Source organism: Lolium rigidum, chromosome 2 (genome assembly GCF_022539505.1).
Source record: "Lolium rigidum isolate FL_2022 chromosome 2, APGP_CSIRO_Lrig_0.1, whole genome shotgun sequence".
Classification (NCBI taxonomy): Eukaryota; Viridiplantae; Streptophyta; class Magnoliopsida; order Poales; family Poaceae; genus Lolium; species Lolium rigidum.
The window spans coordinates 229,822,657-229,843,183 of record NC_061509.1 but is presented as its reverse complement, the minus strand read 5'-3'; the positions used below and the strand labels follow the sequence as shown (position 1 = coordinate 229,843,183).

At 43.7% G+C, this 20,527-nt stretch overlaps 2 protein-coding genes across 2 annotated transcripts; both read right to left on the bottom strand.

The window, feature by feature from the left end:
• Nucleotides 1-1,257: 1,257 nt before the first annotated feature.
• On the bottom strand, nt 1,258-5,133 carry LOC124690639. Its single transcript, XM_047223998.1, has 6 exons — nt 4,345-5,133; nt 3,920-4,155; nt 3,040-3,817; nt 2,620-2,855; nt 1,937-2,536; nt 1,258-1,263 (listed from the first exon to the last, which is right to left on the bottom strand). Exons 1-6 carry the CDS (start codon nt 5,069-5,071, stop codon nt 1,258-1,260), a joined length of 2,583 nt encoding a protein of 860 aa, XP_047079954.1. The 5' UTR covers nt 5,072-5,133.
• Nucleotides 5,134-5,945: 812 nt separating this feature from the next.
• Nucleotides 5,946-15,735, bottom strand: LOC124693079 (probable RNA-dependent RNA polymerase 1). Its single transcript, XM_047226532.1, has 5 exons — nt 15,208-15,735; nt 13,460-14,574; nt 7,701-8,429; nt 7,275-7,425; nt 5,946-7,015 (listed from the first exon to the last, which is right to left on the bottom strand). Exons 1-5 carry the CDS (start codon nt 15,733-15,735, stop codon nt 6,179-6,181), a joined length of 3,360 nt encoding a protein of 1,119 aa, XP_047082488.1. The 3' UTR covers nt 5,946-6,178.
• Between the last annotated feature and the right edge of the window lie 4,792 nt (nt 15,736-20,527).

The following is a 20,527-nucleotide window of genomic DNA, read 5'->3' as shown; positions in this document are numbered from 1 at the left end:
GTTGTTTGTTGGCTGCTTGATGTATGAACTATGTTGTTTGTTGGCTGCTTGATGTATTGATAACACTACATTACATCACTCATTGCATTTTAGAAATGAAATATTTTATTGATAACACTGCATTACATCACACGTTGCATGAAAGGTAAAACTAGATGAAATAAATGGATTACATCACTCATTGCATGAAAGGTAGAACTAGATGAAATAAATGGATTACATCACTGGTTTCCAAACTTTTGCCAAATGTTCTCAACTAGATCACGTTGAAGCTGAGAATGATCAGCTTTATTTTTAATCCGGTGATGCATGTGAAGAAAATCACTCAGCTCTTCTGCATAAGTACGAGATACTGTGACCCTTTCTCCCATTCCATCATAAGTGTAGCTTTGACGACCATTGTCTCGCTCCTCTTCAACGATCATATTGTGCATTATGACACAAGCTGTCATGACATCAGCAATTTCTTTACGCTTCCAACCTTTAGCAGGTCCTCGAACAATGGCAAAACGAGCTTGGAGAACTCCAAAGGCTCGTTCCACATCTTTTCTAGCCGCCTCTTGCATTTGGGCAAATTTCTTCTTCTTTTGGGTGTCTGGAGCTGGTATGGTTTTTACAAATGTTGCCCACTGTGGATATATGCCATCTGCAAGGTAATACCCCATTGTGTACTGATGACCATTGATACTATAATTCACTTCTGGAGCTTCGTCTCCCGCTAGCTTTGCAAACACGGGAGAACGTTGAAGAACATTCAAATCATTGTTAGACCCTGGTAAACCAAAGAAAGAATGCCAAATCCAAAGATCTTGTGAAGCAACTGCTTCCAAAATCATTGTCGGCTCTTTGACATGGCCTTTAAACATGCCATGCCATTTCTTTGGGCAATTTTTCCAAGCCCAATGCATGCAATCTATACTCCCTAACATACCAGGGAATCCTCTTTCCTCCCCTATTGCAAGCAATCTTGCAGTATCTTCTGCGTTTGGAGATCTTAGGTACTTGTCCCCAAATACTTCGCAAACTTTGATCACAAATTTCTTGCAAGACTCTAAATTTGTGGATTCCGCTGAGCGGATGTACTCATCCGCTAAATCAGCAGCTATTCCATAAGATAACATCCGCATTGCCGCGGTCATCTTTTGCAGAGGATGCAACCCTAGAGCTCCAGCAGAATTTCTTGTTTGCGTAAAATAACCCTCATAGTCATGCTCAAGTATACCACTAACTATGCGGTTAAATAAATTACGGGACATCCTAAACCTGTGCATAAAAAAGGTAAATGAGACACGGTACTGAAAATATACAAACACAGAGTAGTGTTCTAATGACAAACCTTCGCCGAAATAAGTGCTCGGGGTAGCGAGGATTTGTTTTGAAGTAATCATCCCAGAGAAGAACAAATCCGGCATCTCTTCCTCTGTCGATTATCTGACGTCCAATCTTGGAACCGCCACGGCGTCGGGCATTTCCCTGCTCTTCCTCCTCGGCGATTGCTGCCATAATAAGTTCATCGTCGCTCGATGAAGACGACGATGAATTCATCATCATATCCCAAGAGGTGCTCATTGTATCGTGAGAGAGTGGATAAAGAGCAAAGAAGCTACAACCAGGAATGTAGTGAGAGAGCTGGGAGATGGTGGTATATATAGATACAAAAATATAGCTGTTGGGAATATAGCCGTTGAAAATATAGCCGTTGGAAATATAGCCGTTGGGAATCTAACTGTTCAAAAATAGAGCCGTTGGAAAAAATCTGTTAAATAGTAGTTATAGGATATATTAAAATATAGGAGAGAGAATATAGATGTCCTGATTATAGATGATCTGCTGGAAAACTGGGGACATCTAAAAAAGAATCTTTATAGATGATCCTCTATATGGAGATATAGAGGACCAAATTTGGATGAGCTCCTGGAGATGCTCTAATAGTTACCTCAGCGTCATCAAGGAGACATTTCTGCTGGCTTACGTTGCAAGCTCTGGGCGTGAAACGGGCACGAGTTGCAGCAGCGATAACACCAGATCTGGAGTAGGCTTGGACGACAACGTCCAACACTCCTTGTAGTTCTACAGAAACCACTTGCCTCGACAGATGTACATAACCATCTTCACCTTTCAGCATGGCTTCATCTTTCGAATCAATCAACACAATCTGGGTGGCTGAGCGGTGGGCTGAGGGATCGATATCACGACTGAATTGCCCATCCTTGACCACTACTTTCCCTGATAGCGGGGAGCAAGCAACTAGACCACCGTATTTGAAAGGCCATGACCTGTCGCCTCTGACAACAACCTGGACACCCAAGATAGTGGCCTGGACCGTTTGTTTAACTGGCTCCAAGCACAACTCTAGCGTGCAGAAGACATTCTTGAAGCAGATGGTGGAAACGCAACCCATGTAATGGCGTGCAGAACTGATCAATGCTTTATCTTGAGAGCCAGCTGCACCTTTTACTCTTAGTTCGATTTCGATGCAAACCTTGTCTGTAAACACAATTGCACGGGATGGACCAATCAAGTGCAGAATTGTATCCTGCAAGCATCACCAAGCATCAATCACCAACTAGCGTGCAATCAAGATGTAAAAGAAGATAATCAAGGTAGTAGCATACATACATTCTGTTTCAGTTCTTGGGCCTCGCTAATATCACGAGAGAAGAGAAGATTTCGGTTGCATTCCACGGTGTCTCGAATGGCAACCACACCATACACAGAAAATGGAAACTCAAGGCCACCATCAATTCGTGTGAGTTTGATGGAGAAGATCTGCAGGGTTTCTGGGACGGAACAGGAACTGCTGTAAGGACGGCGTCCAGGTGTGTAGTGTGTAAACTGCATGGAACTCAGATTCGCTGCACCCAAGAAAGTGGAGTGTGTTAGAAATTAACATGCATGAACCAGCACTAGAAAAGCAGCAAATTATGTAAACTGATACCTTTCTCAAGTTTCAAGCAAACAAAAAAAAAACCTTCCATTTATACAAATGAAAAGCACATAACAACTAGCTAAACAAGAGAGTGTTTGTCAGTTGCTCACTTATATCTGTGAATAAACCACATGTTTTCCTCAATTTGGACTCCCAGAATGTCCGGTATGACGCAAATCTCTCTGCCTCGAAATTCATCTCCTCTTCAGCGGCCGTCAGTGGTGTGGCTGATTCGACGCGATTCTCTAACGCAACTCGCCCCATCTTGCTCGTCGCCACACAGGACCAAGCAATAGTAATAGTTAATTCAGCATCATGAAGGATACATTTCTCCTGGCTTATGTTGCAAAATTTGGGCTTGAAACGGACACAAGTTCTGTGAGGGGCAGCACCATATTTGGAGTAGGCTTGTATGACAACGTCCAACGCTCCTTGATGTTCTACAGAAACAACTTGCCTCCACAGATGTACATGACCCCTAGCACCTTTCAGCATCGCTCTATCTTTTGAATCAATCAACACAATCGGCATATTACGCCTGAATCCACTATTAGGGGCCAGCATTTCCTCTGATAGTGGGCAGCAAGAAACAAGGCCACCATATTCAAAAGGCCATGACCCATCATCTTTGACAACCTGGACACCCAAGATAGTGGCCTGGACAGTTTGTTTAACCTGCTGCAAGCGTAAATGTAGAGTGCACAAGACGTTGTACAAGGTGATTTTAGACAACCCAGTATGGTGTTCTCCCATGTAAGGGTGTGCAGTACTTAACAACGCTTTATCTTTAGACCCTGCCCTGCCTTTTACTTTTAGTTCCACTTCAATGCAAACCCCGTCCATGTTTACGACTGCACGGGATGGACCAATCAAGTGAAGAAAAGGATCCTGCAAGCATCATCCGTCCACTCATCAATTACCAGCTTACATACAAACACAGACAACCAATCAAGATGCAAAAAAAAAAAATCAAGATAGTAGCATACATACATCATGTGTCAGTTCTTGGGCCTCGCTTCTATCGCAATAGAAGAGAAGGTTTCGATTGTGATCCACGGTATCCCGAACGGCAACCACGCCATACACAGACAACGGAAACTCAAGGCCACTATAAAGTTTTGCGAGTTTGATGGAGAAGATCTGCAAGGTTTTCGGGGTGGAACAGAAACTGCTGTAAGGACTGTATCCAGGTGTGTAGTGTGTAAACTGCATGGAACTCAGAACCGCTGCGCACAAGAAAGTGGAGGGTGTGTCAGAAATCAACATGCATGAACTAGCAACAGATAAGCAGCAAACTAAGTAAACTGGCCCCTTCCTCATGTTTCAAGGGAAAAAAAAGCAGAACCCCTGCCGTTCATATAAATAAAAAGGACACGGCCACTAGCTAAACAAGAGAGGGTTTGTCAGTTGCTCACTTATATCTGTGAATAAACCACAGGTTTTCCTCCATTGAGACTCCCAGAGGAAACGGTGTGAAGCGAAACTCTCCGCCTCGGAAACCATGGCCTTGGCTACATCACTCTTGGCCACTTGTGTGGGTGATTTGCCTCTGTCATGATCAAGATCATCTTGGACGGAGTACTCTCGCATTGACATAGTGGCACTGGGATATGTAGGTTTGTTCTCCAAATCGTCGCACACTGAATTCCCACTCCTCTTTCTCTCTGAAAGCTTCTTGAAGTTGGCCATCATAGCATTATGTGCCTCCTCCGACGCTGCTTCCTCTTTTATCAGTTTCTCCCGATATTCTGGTGGCATCCTTGAGTAAATAGCCTCCACACTTCTCCGGACTGATTCTTCAGCCTCCAGACTGATCACCTGTTGGTTCATGGCTGATTTGCTGCTGCCCACCGTCACAGCTTCTTCAGCTTTCCAGGCTTCTGTCACAGATTCTTCATGTCTTCCAGCAGAAGCAACAGCTTTCCCAGCATCTTCATCCTTCACCTTCTTCTGATTCTTCTTTATTGCCAACTGCTCTAGGTGTTCTTTGTGTAGTGTCGCAACCTCTTTGAGTACTGTTAACCCTTGGTAACTGCTCTCAGCAGGCTGGTGGCTACCAATCGAATCATCCGCATGTTCCCTGATCTTTTTCGTCTCCTTCATCTTCTGCTTAGAATTGGTTTTCTTAGCCTTTGCCTCCATCTGCAGTGGCTTCTCGAAGCCCTAGGTCGATTAGGTTCGTGCTCCTTCGATAATAAACCCGTGTGTTCGTCTGCCTCTGTCATTGTTCTCTCGTCATTAAGCTGTAATCAAACATACTCCGTATCAAACTCCCCTTGGGTGTGAGGAAACCAACGGGTTTAAAGTTTAAACAAAACTTCCATCACCTTAAAAAAAAAAAAAAAACTTCCATAGCTAGAATATACTCGGAGGCACTCACCCGGCGGAGCAGCAGATTCTTGGAGGCCGACAGGGTGGGAGGAGTGTCGGGCGGAGCTGCCGGCCCCAAACGAGCAGGCCGCCGTCGTGGACCTCACCGGCGCGCGGAGTGGCCGGCAGGGGCGACGCGAGGCGGGACCGTGGCCTCACCTCCCCTTCCTCGTTCTCTACCGACGGCCGCGCCCTCCCTTCCACCTTCTTCTCCGCTGCCGACTCCGTCAAGGAACAATGGGCGGTTCTGTTCGTGAGATGGCCGCGCCAAGGAGGAAGCCGCTGCCGACTCCGTCGAGCGTGCTCGTCGGCGTGTTCTCCCTGCTAGCTCGGGCGACATGTACAGTTATTCTGAAATTTCTGATGCTGAATGCTAGCTGGCCACTGTAAGATCCCTGCTTCTCTCGTTTCCTTGTCTTGGTTTCGGTCCTGAACCTGTTGCGTGGAAAGAGTAGAATTCATACTGAAAACCAGAGGTACTCGTACAATCAGTCATACAGCCGATCTGAACTTGGGTCTTCCATACATTTCCATGCAGCACTTTATTCACAATATTAGTATGAACATGTGGTACGCATTCCCAGAGATGCGGGAAATAACACCGAATCAAACCTCATGTACGCATAGCACCAGGTCTGTCAGATTGTTTGCCATTACAATTGCCTTCAGAAGTTCATTCTAGCATGAGAATCAACGTGTTCAAATGTATGTACAAGGTTCAGTGATCATTCTAGCGAGGGAATCGACATGTTCAAATACAACTACATGAGAAACCTGCCGGTAGCAGTCAACTGAACCTCATGTTACAGTTCAGTGATCATCCTAGCATGAGAAACGATATGTCCAAATACATGTACAAGAGAAACCTGTCAGTAGCAGTCAACTGAGCCTCATGTTCCGGTTCATTCTATTCTGGAGATCGAGCTCATCAGGCTGCATCCTCCTTACAAGTTCTGTCCTCTGCTTGATGCGCAGCAGCTTGTCAAAGACACACCAGGGAAAGCTGATGAAGTGTGGCCGGAGATCATACCCTTCATTGTAAGAACCCCAGTAGTCCGGGTGATAGGTGACATGATACCAAGCGGATGCCTTGGCGTAGGAGGCTTCATGACCATCCCTGCTCTCATCTGCGCTCATCTCACTGAACCATGACCTTGCTTCTTTCCGCAAAGATCTCACCGCCAGTCTGATAGCATCGGCATCACTGCTCTTGGTAAAATTCTTTGCCATCTTAAGAATGCATCCGCTTATTATCTCAGCCTCGCTTTTTATTCCGTAGTGATCCATCAGGTTACCCAACTTGAAGTCATACTCTCCCTTGAACCACACAGCTTCGTCGATGTAGTCTTCGTAACCATCAACAATCATATCAGTGTCATATGACCGCCTTGCCACGTCCTTTGTGAAGTGCCCTATGTGAGGGTTCTGCTTCTTTATTTCCCTATACAGCTTCCCTATTACTCCCTTAGATTCATAGGTAGCTCTGTCAAGCTTCTCCATAAAATCTGGATACTCCCTCACATGTAGTTCAGACGGAATTTGAGCCGGCACTCCTGTCTTTGGGTAATCGACGGCAATCGAGAAGAGCTCGGCCAGCTTAATGCAGGGTGTACTTTCAGCCTTAAGATCTTCCTTATCCGCAAAGACTACATGCGCGTTGGCGATGATTCCCAGACTCTCATTAACTATGTAATTTGTAAAGTACTCATGTACTTCCTGCATGGTATTAGAAAAGTTCCGAAGCAAGGTCAAATTTGTTTAAGTACATATACTGGAAATTTCCTTAAAGAACTGACTCAGAAAAGATAAACAGGAAATAAGGTTAAATAGTCAGCTCTTCATGAATGCAAGAACCAGACTCTAAAAGCAATTCACAGTAAGAAGCATGACTTGTGACAACACTGATGGCAACAAACTATCAATTGTTAGCATGAAGCCATGAAAATGACTATCTGGGCAAAAAAAATTGGAATACCTCAATCCTAACATCATGATCTAATGTTTCTGTTAATGCTGGAGTGTACTCCATAGGTGCCACCATACGAGTTGGAATGAGATCTGGATCCCATGAAACAAAATAAATGTCTCCGTCAAGATCACTCCCTGAACACTCATTAGGGTGAGGCCTGCATAAACCACATTCGAAATGATGTCGTTAGCAAAGGACAACCAAAAGAAAAGTACAACTTCCAACAAGTACTAATGGATCAGATATGACAGCCATGAGCAGCGCCTAGATTTCACTACCAAAATGTTCTTCGATTTAATATATAACAAATTGTTTCGTCTTCCACTGTTGCTTTCTAGCAATTCAGGAAGATCACGTTTCCAGAAATGAGATTTTGCTAAAAAGCATACTGGAGTGAACTGGAAAACATAGAATATATTACTAAATACTTGCCTTGGCCCTTGCTGTGGAAAGACAACACAGTCAACCATGTGGTTCAGAACAGGATAATAAACAGCCTGGAGAATACGGACATCGCCCGGGTGGAGGCAAGGGTTTTTGGCAACCACAACTTTTCCAGTTACTTGTTCGATATCACGGCCAGTTGCACTGGTAGAAGCTTGAATGAAAACTTGTCCATACTCCAGCATGCCTGTTTCATCCAAGCATCCCATCATTGCACGTCCTTTTTGGATAAGTATCCTTGATCTCGTTTTCAGTTCTAGCAACTTGGATGCTCTAAAGGTTTGTAGCAGCATAGAAAGATATGGTTCAAGATCAGGCTTGTAGCCACATAGCAGCAATTCCTTCACCGTATTGGTAATCTCTCCCATGGGCATAAGTTCAATCGCCTCAATAGCAGCTTGTGGTTCAGTTACCATTCTGTTTAACTGCTTCACAGCCTCTTGTTGCTTCCGTTCAAATATGTTATCACTGACTCCTAGTGTTGAAAGAAGAGTGATTAGCTGCCGATTCAGGAAGCATGGCTGGTACTTGCTGTATGCAAGGACATCTAGTGTGATGTTGTCTGACTGAAACTTTGACATGCTTCCTCTTAAAGAAAGTTTCCAGTGCGATCTTGGGTCAATAGCGACGACACCTTTATAACCTCCATACCTTATTTGGAAAGCCGAGGGGGTAAAGCGGATCATTTTGCACTTCATAGACACTTCCTTTGCAAAAGAGTTCTTTTGTGGTACCCCCAACTAAATGTTAGCCCTTTATTTTCGACCATCTAGTGGTCCAAAAAGTTTCATACCACTGTCCAAATCTTGATCGGTATGATACATACCTGGGGCAGATTTCGCACATCAGAGAAAAAACCGTAAACAGGCCCGGCCTAGTAGAGAGCCCAGTCCAATAGATTGGTCCAGCCCAACAACTACCGATCGAAGAGGGTAAAGGCGAGAGTTCTATCCCCTGGTTCTTCCATCAGACCGTCACTGGGAGAGGTGCCGCCGCCGTTCTCTGCCCTTCCCCAACTCCGGCGACCGCCCCCTCGCCCCCTTCGTTCGGCATGACGGTCTGATGTAGACCTACCCCTTCCGCCATTACATTCCCTAATACTGTCCCAGTGGCGCCGTGGCGGCGGCCTTGGCCCTTGGCATCGGCATGGGTCCAAGATCGAAGGTGCCGTCGTCGTCGCTCGCCAAGGAGGCCAAGCCCACCCAGTGGCGGCGCCAGGATAGATGCTAGGTATTCATTGTATTTGTTCTCAATGCAGTGTATGAAACATTCATTCAATTCAAAACCTGGAACCTGAAAACTAGCTCCCGTTTTGGTCATGGATTTGTGGTACCTATTGATTCATTTTGTTTACTATCGTGTACACAAGATGCAGTGATACATAGTACACACAACCAAACATTTGATACAGAGTCACGATTTTGTCGCAAATTACCGAAATGTACCTGCTGCGATTTCTACCGATTTTCGTATTTGCACAATGATAGGCACTGATTGTAGGTATATAACTTCTTTACTTTGATAGTCTAGTTGTCTACTATGATAAACAGAGAAATTTATAATCTTCTATTGCTAATCTGCTAGATTGATATGCCAATGTGGCTGAAAGGGGTTGGTGTTTAAGAGCTGAAGAGTACTTGGCCATTGCCGTCGCAACCGCCTGCCTGCCGGTCGCCGCACCAATAGCATGTTCCGCCGCCGATCGCTGCCGCGTCGCCTGCCGATGTATGTGTGAGTGCCTTTGGTACTCTGGTCGACCGACTCTTGGAGACGGTGTGACCGTGCGAGCAGACGGCGTGAGGCTGTGGCCTGTGGGTTGGTTAGTGGTTGTGTCCTGTATGGGACTAGGCCATATGACTACATGTATAAAAAAGTTCCTCGGAATCTTGAGTATTCAAACGAATACACCTGCATACCCCTGGCGTTGCCAATTAGCCCACCACACGGTTCCGCGAGCGGTGCTTGGCTGTCATCGCGGCGCGCTGCCCATGCTGTCCCGGGGGTGGTGCATGAGGTGGGAGGAGGCCGACGAAATGGTGCTTGGAGGTGAAATGGAAGGAGTCATTGGGAGGCGTTGCCGACGCTTGTTTCGGTGCTCACCGGTGTGTTGCCTTCTCCACGTCTTTGTCATCGGTCCTTCCCTGTTCTCCTCTGCGTGATGCTCGTGGTCGATTGCGAGCTGCAGTTGCATGCGAGTGGAGGGAGTCGAAGCCCAGTCGGTCAGCTGCACTCGTGCGGGTGCCGATAAGGTGTGCCTGGGCTCTACCAGCCGCCTGGTAAGGAAGGCATTGATCAAAGAACTAGCTGTTGCTTACCATGCTGAGCGTGCAGCACGCTGTAAAGAGCTTCTACAGCTCCAGAGAAAAGTGGGAGGAGGTCTCTATCCAGTTCTTCTCCAAGATTTCCGGATAAACTGCAACTCTGATGGTTTTCTTCTTCATTTGCAATCATAACATTATACTTGCCTGCCTGATGCATTGCTGATAGTTCAAATTTCATTGTTCAAAGTTTGACTTTTATTTGGAATTCATATTTTTTGATGTTGAAAAATAGCGTGCTTTTAGCACCTAGATCATGCCCGAGCTAACTGTCTTGTCACTTGTCAGATCGTGGTTAAGTCATTGATGTGAGACAAGTGTAACTGTTTTCTTCTAACAGTAGCAACACGGGCTGGGTTAGCTGCCTAATGTGATTGGGATGAAGCACTATTGATACACTTGGTGGACTTTATCATGAAACAAATGTTCTCTTTCCGCAAATTAAGCATCTACCCTACCAGGATACTCTGCATTTGCTCCATTTATACCATCAGTTCCTCCATTCATCAGCTTCAGTTTATCTCATTGCCTCCTCCTATCCAGTGGTTCTTTTCTTTTGCTTGCAGTTTGCTATAGCAGCTTCCAGCGTTCCCCCTGGTAAGATGCTGATACCAGTTAGCGAAATCATCAAACCCTTTTTATAGGGTTGTATGTCCTGTCCGTAGAATTTGTTTTTGTGTACCTTACTCCTGACAACACTGAATTTTTTATTTCTTCCAACAAGCCATCTCTGATGTGTTGCAGGAGCAACATGTTGAGGCCAGGACGCCCGAAGAAGCCAAGATCTCCTCAGTGAAGCCCTCAAAGCTCAAGGTTGGCTGAGTTGCATAAGCTCCTTATAGCCCAGGAGAGATTAAAATTAGCATTGGTCTGTCGTGTTGCGGTATTGGTTTGTTAGCTTAGTTGTAAACAGTAAAGGTGTACGAAAACCTTGTATCGAGATCAATTTATTTTTACCATAACATAGTAGAATAATATTATGTACCGTAGAGGTGAATTGAGGAATAAGCCACGTGTGTGTAGTGACCTTTAGTCGTGATCAATTTTTTTCTGAAGCTTTACTCCTGATGTGTGAAACAACAAGAGAAGGTTTAATCATGAAAAAACTTACATGGTGGAGCTCTCATTTGAATATGAGTTGTGTTCTCAATGCCAAAATCATTACTACGTATCTCGTATGTAAGTGGTAAATACAAGAGAAATCATTAGTATGTATCTCGTTTGTAAGTGGTCAGCTATATTGCCGGCAACAAGTTAAGATACAAACTGAGTGGGAATCTTCAGAGTCATCTCTAAACCCAGAGCACATGGAAAGTACTGTAGGTTCTGTAATGAGGATATTTGCTTCAATTGCCTGGATGGTTGACCATATTTGAACTTCTCTAGAATGGCCGTTTGTAACTGCTCATTTGTATTCTTTTTCTAGTACTATTTCTGGAAGTCCTAATTATTAGTAGCAAACCATCTCCATTTCTTCAGAAAGCCCTAATTACAAGCAGGATCCATATATGGAACATCTCCACTACCAGGCAATATTATCTTCTTCCCGTCAGGCGGCACCCACCAGGCGGCTTCCTTCCCTCCTCTCTACCCTCCGCCTCTATCGGAAGACATGGCTTAGCTTGCGCTGCCGCCAACGGAGGCGGGGTCTATCTCTCCCGCACTGCCTCATCACGACGGCCATGGCCAGTGCTGCGGTGTGGAGGTACAGGGAGGGCGCGTGGTGGCGATGCGGAGGGCACGCGGTGGAGGGTGCTGTGTGGTGAGTGTCCCGCTGCCCGTGGCCGCGCATGGCGGCTGGGCTCGATCTAGGCCTAAGCACTTCACCACAAATCCAAACCTGAAACCTGAAACCAGGAACAAAAAAGTAAAGCTCATCACTATATATTATGATGGAAATCTGCAATTTCAGAAGAACGGACTGCAGGTTCTATACTAGAATGAGAAATCAGTAGTACTCTGAGCAGCAGACTACTACGTAACAAAAATAAGTTATCCGAAATGGTAATCCAACTGAAAATTTTAATAGTCCAAATTATAAAGCAGTGTGGATTATTATATGAGAAGACTGCATATTCTGCATCCAAATCAGCTCATGCACGGAACAAGTTTATGCATGTATCAGAACTTATTGCAATAACAAATATAATGACATACATTACTGTGACTTGCCCTTTCAGCAAAGATTAATTTAGTAAGCACACTCTGCATCAGTATTAGCATGAAAGAAGAAACTAAATTAACAAAAGTAATTGCAGCTTAGACCATAGGAGTTGATGCATTTATCAATGATTACTTTCAAATTACTTCAGTCAGAAATAATGATTAACAGAGTGGAACAACACATGACATAATTCATGACTAAATAAACTGAAATCAGTCAACGACATGTATATACAAATTTGGTAAATGAGTAAGATTTAAGATGGCCATATGAAAAAGAGAACAAAACAACTACAACAGAATTAGAAGGAAATAGACCAATCGTGTTATGGCCTATGACAATCTCCATTAGATGAAGGTACAATCATCCTAGCAATAAAATAAGGGCGACCATACATGACCAAACGATTTCTTTTTAAATTTTTATATGAGGGCAAACGAATTTTACACGAACTTTTGGCAAACACTGAACCAATATATAGGCCTCCTCTCTGCACTGTTTTTTCAGAACGAGGATGCCAAGAACGACTGATATTAAATACTTAATTCTTATTACTCACTCAAAGTAATATCTAGCTGATTGAATATGGCTAACAGTTTCCTTGTATTCTTATTTTCGAAAGGGAATTCGCTGCAAAGCTAGAAGCAGCTATGAGCTATGCAACAACGCACACATAGTCTGAATAATGTGAAGCATCAGGTTCACGGCTCCCATGATTTAGCGAAACAAGAACTTTCTTACCACTCGCCATGAACTAAACCCGCATCAGCGACTACACCAGCAATAGTATACCTTCTCCCAGGATGCTCCGGAGTGGACGTACCTGGCGAGATTGGTGGCGGCCTATGCAGGACGGGGCCAACCTGGCAACCTGGTTGAGGCGCCGGTCATCCGCGCTGCAGTACGGGGTCGACCTGGTGGCGCCGGCGCTCGCTGGCGAAGCAATACAAGGCAAACCTGGCGATGAAGGACGGGGTCGGCCTGGTGGCGGCGGCGGTCGACCGCGATGAAGGATGGTGGCGGTGTCCCTTGATGCGGCGGCGACATTACTGGCAGCTGGAGGTCGCGTCCTCGGCCTGGAAATCTCTAGTATCCAATTGTTTGGGCTGGGCTGAATACTCATATTTTTGTTTATTTTTTTATTACCTAGGTTTTGCTGGGCTGCCGGGCCTAATCTAGTTCGTTTAATCTTGACCGTTGTCTCAAATCATACCTCTCCCCTCACGTGGAGTGGTAAAAGGTACTGTAAAACAAGCCTTGCAAAATCAGCTGAGATGGTTCCAATTCCATCAGAAAATACATACTTTGTACCATTTGTTATATCTGGAATTTTGTCAACCTCATACTGATGTACTTTCAAGGTTTCCGTTGAGGAACTAAAAGACTGACCAAGCCTTGCAGCATACTTCGCCACATTTCTAATATTACGAAAGTTTCCCATCCACTCCCTGATGTCACTGGCAGATAACCCTGGCCGAGAAGCAAACATCCATGCAGAGTTATCTCTGAGCTGGCTTGAAGAAAAGGCTAGAAACTCAAAGTGCTTGTCACCGATAGTGATGCCATTTGAAAGGACTGAAAGAACTCTGTTATACAGAGCAGTTATCCTTGTATTATTTCCTGGAGCAGACCGTGGTGATAAATCAGTTGAACGGAGCTTCTCACAGTCCTCATCAACAAATGAAATCCGAAGGAAGTTATCCAAATCAGAAGCATAATTCCGTATAACACGATTGGAGACATTAATCTCAGGACCACAAAAGTACACTTTCACAGGGGTAACTTGCACCCTGTAGACATATACCAACCCATCATCCAGAGATATGCTGGGTGATGTTAACACGTAGCGTGATCTCCGAATTTTTTTGTATTGTTCTGATAACCAGTTTGTTGGATTCAGGCAAGTCTTTTTTAGGTATGCCATCTTTTCAAGTGCACGCTTTATATGGTCAATACATATATATTGTGGGCTGACCAGACGGAAGAAGTTGTCATCAAGTGTTGGCCCACTAAGTGTCCCATTCTGAACCAAGTGGCTGATCTTGAAGAGTATGTCATAGGGGACATCAATGTAACGATGAGATTTCACAATTGGAACAAAGCAAGTATTGCTAGAGTATGAATATCCACACTGGCAATGAAACTCAGAATTGCATTCTTCATAGTAAACAAAGTACTCGCGAATGTTTGGGAGATCAGCAAGATATGGTAGCTCCAGACATAGAACATATGATTGGCCAATGCTTGCTGATGGAGTAAAGTCAGTTGTTCTGGTCCATTGATCATCTGTATCATCCCTAAAATAGTTGAATAAAGGATCCTCATACATATAACCAGAACGGCGTGGGTTTGGTTCATAAATTTTTGGAGCAGATAGAACCTGAAAAACAACGACATTTCGCAATTTGAGGTCATCAAAAGTCTAGAAAAGTAAGTGCTCAGTAAACAGAAACTAGGAAGTAACTAAAAATGGTTCCTGCATAATCAGCATTTTCAAGAGCTACACGACTATCGAGAAAATAATGGAAACGTATAACAGCAATTGGTGTTCCCATCCCACCATCTTGTGGCATAACTTTCAATGGACGGATTATCACTATATCAACACTCTAGAGAAACATTGGTGTGCACTTAGCAACAAACAAAATGCATATGAGTAAATTGCAATGGACTTCCAGCATTCCAAGCATGGCAAAATGATCATTGACGAAAAGGCAACAGTATGAAGTGTAACAAAGATATAGTCTGGCAGCAGAAGAGAACGCATGTGCGTATGAATCCTTTAGTAAAAAATTCAAGCGTTTATTTATAGGGAAGCTGTCATGTGAAGACAAGAGTTATACACTTGAACAATGTGAACAGAGAGTTATGTACTTGCACAGTTGCACGATAATCTACAAATCTGAAATCTAAGGAACAGCAAAAGTACAATGAGTTAGCAAGTAGAAGTACAGCGAAATCATGAAAAGCATGTTCAAACATACATTAACTTGCATTCCGCAGCTAATAATACCTGAATCAGGAGGAACTTTTCCGGTGACCCAAGTGGACTGTGAAGCTGGATCTCCCATATGCTCTCATAGGAAAGCTCAAGCTTGTATTTCTTCAAGTTGTACAAGAGACAGAAGTCAATCTTCTTCATAGCAAATCCAAAGTCAACAGAAACATCCGTTCCGCTCCACAGAACAGATAGAACTCTTTCCTTCAGAAGGCAGCCAAGATGCAGCGTTGCACCCTGTAGGTTAAACATCGTAGTTCTTGGTCTTGGAACAATGTCACGTTCCGCAGGTCGGGCCTTCAGATAATAGCTTCCATAATTAAGTGCCTTCCTTCGAGCCGCATTCTCCACCAGTGAGGCATGTGCCTCGGTCTGGAACTGAACAATAGCGAAAGATCTCGAGTTTGCAGAGACGACCTTTGGAGGCCTGAGCTTGACCGCATAGACGTTGCCAGTACCAACAATTCGTTCCAACAAATCCTTGACATGTTCAGCATGGACAGTTGCGGGAAATCCTGACACCTGAATAGTCTTGCCACCCATGGTGACGGTGCATATCAAGACTACACCGGTGCATAATCATGATATAAAACAGTCAGTCATTGGAAAGCATGGACAGATCTGTAAATATATCGCAGGTCTTGATTTTGCAGATCTATCTTTGAGTTCTTTTGTTTCAGTTTCTGAACTAATAAAGAAGTAGCGCAATGTATGAAATGCTAAATACTGGTATGGATAAACAATAGGATGCACTGATATTAGGCATCAAATTTGGCAGTATCTTTTGAAGAACTAACTAGCTAAGTAGATGCATGCACAGGCAAACTCAATTACAGTGCAATAGAATAAACATAAACAGGCCAGGAAAAAAAAACGTCCCTCTTCATCAAGCAGTAGCAAACAGCCATCTCGGGTAAAGCAAAAGAACAGGTCAAAAGGTCAACAACATATAGTAAGACGAACCAAAAGATCTGCCAGTAAATCATGATAAAAAAACAGTCAGTCATTGGAAAGATGGACAGATCTGTAAATCTATGGCAGGTCCTGATTCTAGGGGAAAAACTCAGGTTGCAGATTTATCTTTGAGTTCCTTTACTTCAGTTTCTGAACTAATAAAGAAGTAAGCAATGTATGAAATACAAAATTCTGGTATAAATAAACAATAGGGTGCACTGATATCTAATTCGGTATCTTTTGAAGAACTAACTAGCTAGGTAGATGCATACACAGGGCCACAGGGGGTTTCACCCACAATTAAAAGTTGTTTTCTCGGAGACACATTGCATTGCAATGCAATAGAATAAACATGCCGAAAAAAAGGCAATACGTTTCTCTTCATCAGGCACTAGCAAACAGCCATCTCGGGTAAAGCAAGAACAGGTCAAAAGGTCAACAGCATAGAATAAGACGAACCGAAAATTCTGTCAATAAAACAATCAGGGACGCGCATCGTACCGCTGCCGCTACGCTTCTCATCCTACCTTGTTTATTCCTTTCCAAAAATAAACAAATGCAGAAACACCTCTATTACTGGCAACCATGTGCGGACTGAGCGTGGGGTTTGCGGGGTTTAGTTGAACCCCAAAAATTCAGGAAAACACAAGCAGCGCTCGAACCTGCGCACCAAATCCCACCGGACCGACCCCAATCGATCTAATCTAGACGAGCAAAACTCTGGTTGATCTCGCGCGCTGCAAAATAGGAACCTCCTCGAAACAGGCTTTCGCCCGGCTTTAATAAACAAAGCAACCGCAAAAGAGGAACCTAACGGAACCATGGACGAAGCAAGCAAGCAAATCGGCGCCAAGCTGCGAATGCTTCGGGCTCCGGTCGCTCACCGCCGCCCCAAACCAAAGAGGGGAGCCCCGGGAAACAGACAGAAGTCTCGAAGCAGATCCGTTGAAGCAAGCTAGGGTTCCTTCCTTACCGGCGAAACGGAGGTATCAGACCGGCGCCACTCCGGCAGCACCACCAGTCGCGGGCCTGGCTTGCCGCATTCCACCGCCGTCGCCGCTCGGCGCACCGGAATGTGGAGAGGAGGCGAGGACGGCGGTGGGGATCGGAGCGCGAGGGCGGCGGAGTGGAGCGCCGGATTGTTGTGTTGACAGGGCGTGAAGAGCAGAGGCGACTGTTGGGAGAAAGGAGGCGGCCTCGTCGTTCAATGTGCGCGTAACATTTAAGACGAACTGCCTAGGTGGGGCCAGGAGAATATGGGAGGCTGACAAGTGGGACCCACACCCGTCTCATCCAACTGTCCACGTATGCTGCCTATTCATGCCTCACCTGATAAACGGAATCCAATTGTGATACTCCCTCCGATTCATATTAATTGACTTTAATATGGATATATCTAGAACTAAAATGTGTCTAGATACATCCATACTAGAGTCAATTAATATGAATCGGAGGGAGTATTTTTTTTGTAGTTAACTCAAAATGGGATATGGTTCTAAAGATGTAAAGAAAGGATCGTTGCTTGTGCTCCAAGATTCGAGTTGTTGTCTTCTACAATGCCACTCCATGCTTTACTGGTAGTTTCAGAACTCCCAAGTTTGTCATGTTTTGTCATTTTGTGTAGCCCCAAGTACCAATAATTTTGAAGTGAGATTATGCATGCTTGTAAGATATATCATTGACTATATCAAAATGTTTTTCGATTTCCTTTTAAATTTTATAGTATATGATCTTCGGATTTCTCAAACTAAAGGTTTTTTTTCGGATCTCGGGATCCATTTGTCTCCACCCATGGTACTGCTGTGGAAGTTGCGATGATGCACACGTAACAACCTCCCTGATTACTTAGTAAAACTCCGTGACGATTCACCCCATTATTAGGCTCATCACAGAGAAGGTTGATAAATAACATGCGCAACATAAACAAAAGCATGCACACATGGACGCGAAAGGATGTTCAACCAAGCTCCAAATATAGACCATAGCTCAATGTGGAAATCTCTGTGGACTCGAAAGCCTAAAGGTGGTGCCGAAAATTATGGCGTTATGATGGAGGGTGGTGAAAAACATCCTACCAAGTTCCGGTGAATTGTGTCTCCAACACATCAAGGAATTGAGCAAGTTGTCCCATTTGTAGATACGAAGAAGAAACGCTCTACCATGCGCTCCTTAGATGTGATCATGAAAAACCCTTTCAGGAGGCAGCAAACCCTTTCAGGAGGCAGCAGAGGAGTTTATTCTAGGCTTTAAAATGTAGCATAGATTGAGGGGAAACCTACTGATTCTCCATTTTGGAAGGGTCTTATGCGTGTGAAAGATGATTTTTTTAGCATGGGCTTTTTTAAAGTGGGGAATGGATCCGATACACGGTTTTGGGAGGACATTTGGCTAGGAGACACTTCTTTAGCACAGCAATATCCAGCGATGTATAACATAGTACAGCGAAAGAATGTTTTAGTTGCTACTGTGTTGGCACAAAATCCGCTTAATATTGCTTTTAGGAGGGCTTTTAACAAAAACAAATGGAATCAATGGATTAATCTTTGTCAACGGTTAATGATGGTACAGCTGACAAACACTCCGGATAAATTTGTTTGGAAACTTACTGATTCCGGAACTTTTTCAGTCAAATCAATGTATCTTGATTTAATGAATGGTCACACTCCTTTTTTACGCAAATATCTGTGGAAAATAAAAATACCTCTCAAGATCAAAAAAATTATGTGGTTTCTTAACAATAAAGTACTGCTTACAAAATACAATTTGGTGAAACGGAATTGGCATGGATGCACTAAATGTTGTTTTTGTAATGAGCCAGAAACCATAAATCATTTATTCTTATCATGTCCATTTGCCAAAATTGTTTGGCGAATGATTTATTTTACTTTTGGTATACAGCCACCTGCAAATATTACTAATATGTTTGGTAATTGGCTTAATGGGGTTCATAAATTGGATAAGAATAGAATACGGATTGGCATATCTCGTCGTATGCTTGGTCTCTTTGGACAAACCGGAATGACATAATTTTTAACAGACAAAAGGGAACTAATTTTTTGCAGGTTATTCGGCGTGCGGCGTATTGGATCCAACAATGGGATTTCCTTCTTCCGGAGGATCAGCGGGAGACTATGGATATTGGGTGCAACCGTCTGCTGATGGTTACTCAGGACTTCTTTTTTCAGGCTACTGGGTGGCGACACACTAGTAGGATACAAAATGGATAATTCTATGTTTTTATTCATTTTCCGATGGTTGATACTTGTCTCAACCATTTCTGATCCGTGATGTAAACTTCTGAATATTTTTGAACAATTCAAATAAATGAAAAGCCGTGTGCATCACATTGATGCAGAGGCTGGGCAATGCCCCATTTCGAAAAAAACTAAATGGAAACTAGTGTGCAAGATGATTCCCAAAAAGGATGTTGCGGCTGCAGTATCAGCCATGTGGTTGATTTAGGGGATTACGAACAGCTAAAAGCATGGTGATACTTGGTAGTAGCCTAGGAAGGCGACTTGAGCTCGTAGATGGAGCTTAGGGTATGCGATTGTTCCCAATCCTGTTGAGTTTGTAGGTGCTGAGTGTTGGCTTTAGGTTTTTTTTTTTTAATGTTGGCTTCGGGTTTTGTGATGTATTTTTTGTCTATTCTCTGTGGTACATTTTAATAAAATGCTATAAAAATCGTATGCATCGATTGTAAAGACTGAGGCTGCCCCACTTCAAAAAAGATGGAACCATTTGGCTGATCTTGGGGATTAGGCTAGCCATAGTGCTAGTATCATAGCTAGTATCATGCATCCTAGCCCCACCAAAAATGCTGATGTGGCAGGTAATTATGGATGAGAGAGAAGATTAGAGTATCATAGGTAGATACTGTATCATAGCGCACATCACGAGAAAAATTAGTATCAAATAAATCTTGTACACAAATTTGTATTGGGATTCTACAAATCAATTAATATAGCTAAACTATGATACTAGTCTATGATACTATGCATTATGGATCTAGTATCATAGCAAAGTATCATATACATGATACTACTATATGATACTACCCACTATGACCAGCCTTAGAGCAAATCCAATAGTATAGCCAACTGTTGGCTATAACAAGATGTCATATCATTTGTAGTCATCATATAGCTAACATGTATAATAGTTGGCTATAAGAATGTAGTATTTTACTAATATATGGCCCACCTTTCACTCTCACAAGGTGCCTAGGAGCACGTGCAAGAGCTGGCTATTGCATAGTAGCCCACCTCTCTTCTCTCTCCTCTTCTCTCTCCTCCAACTCATCTAAAATATATTATTTAATGGCTTATAGTCAGCTGACTGGACTCTATTGTACCTGCTCTTATGAGCAGCTACTAGCATG

Excerpts from the sequence above, each read along its gene's own strand:
- LOC124690639 (XM_047223998.1), bottom strand. The coding sequence starts at position 5,071 with ATGGAGGCAAAGGCTAAGAAAACCAATTCTAAGCAGAAGATGAAGGAG. Across the intron at positions 4,156-4,344 it reads TGGTTTATTCACAGATATAA|CGGTTCTGAGTTCCATGCAG; the intron begins GTGAGCAACTGA and ends TCTTGTGCGCAG. Across the intron at positions 3,818-3,919 it reads CCCAAGAACTGACACATGAT|GATCCTTTTCTTCACTTGAT; the intron begins GTATGTATGCTA and ends TGATGCTTGCAG.
- LOC124693079 (XM_047226532.1), bottom strand. The coding sequence starts at position 15,735 with ATGGGTGGCAAGACTATTCAGGTGTCAGGATTTCCCGCAACTGTCCAT. Across the intron at positions 14,575-15,207 it reads AAAAGTTCCTCCTGATTCAG|GTTCTATCTGCTCCAAAAAT; the intron begins GTATTATTAGCT and ends GTTGTTTTTCAG. Across the intron at positions 7,016-7,274 it reads ATCATGATGTTAGGATTGAG|GAAGTACATGAGTACTTTAC; the intron begins GTATTCCAATTT and ends AATACCATGCAG.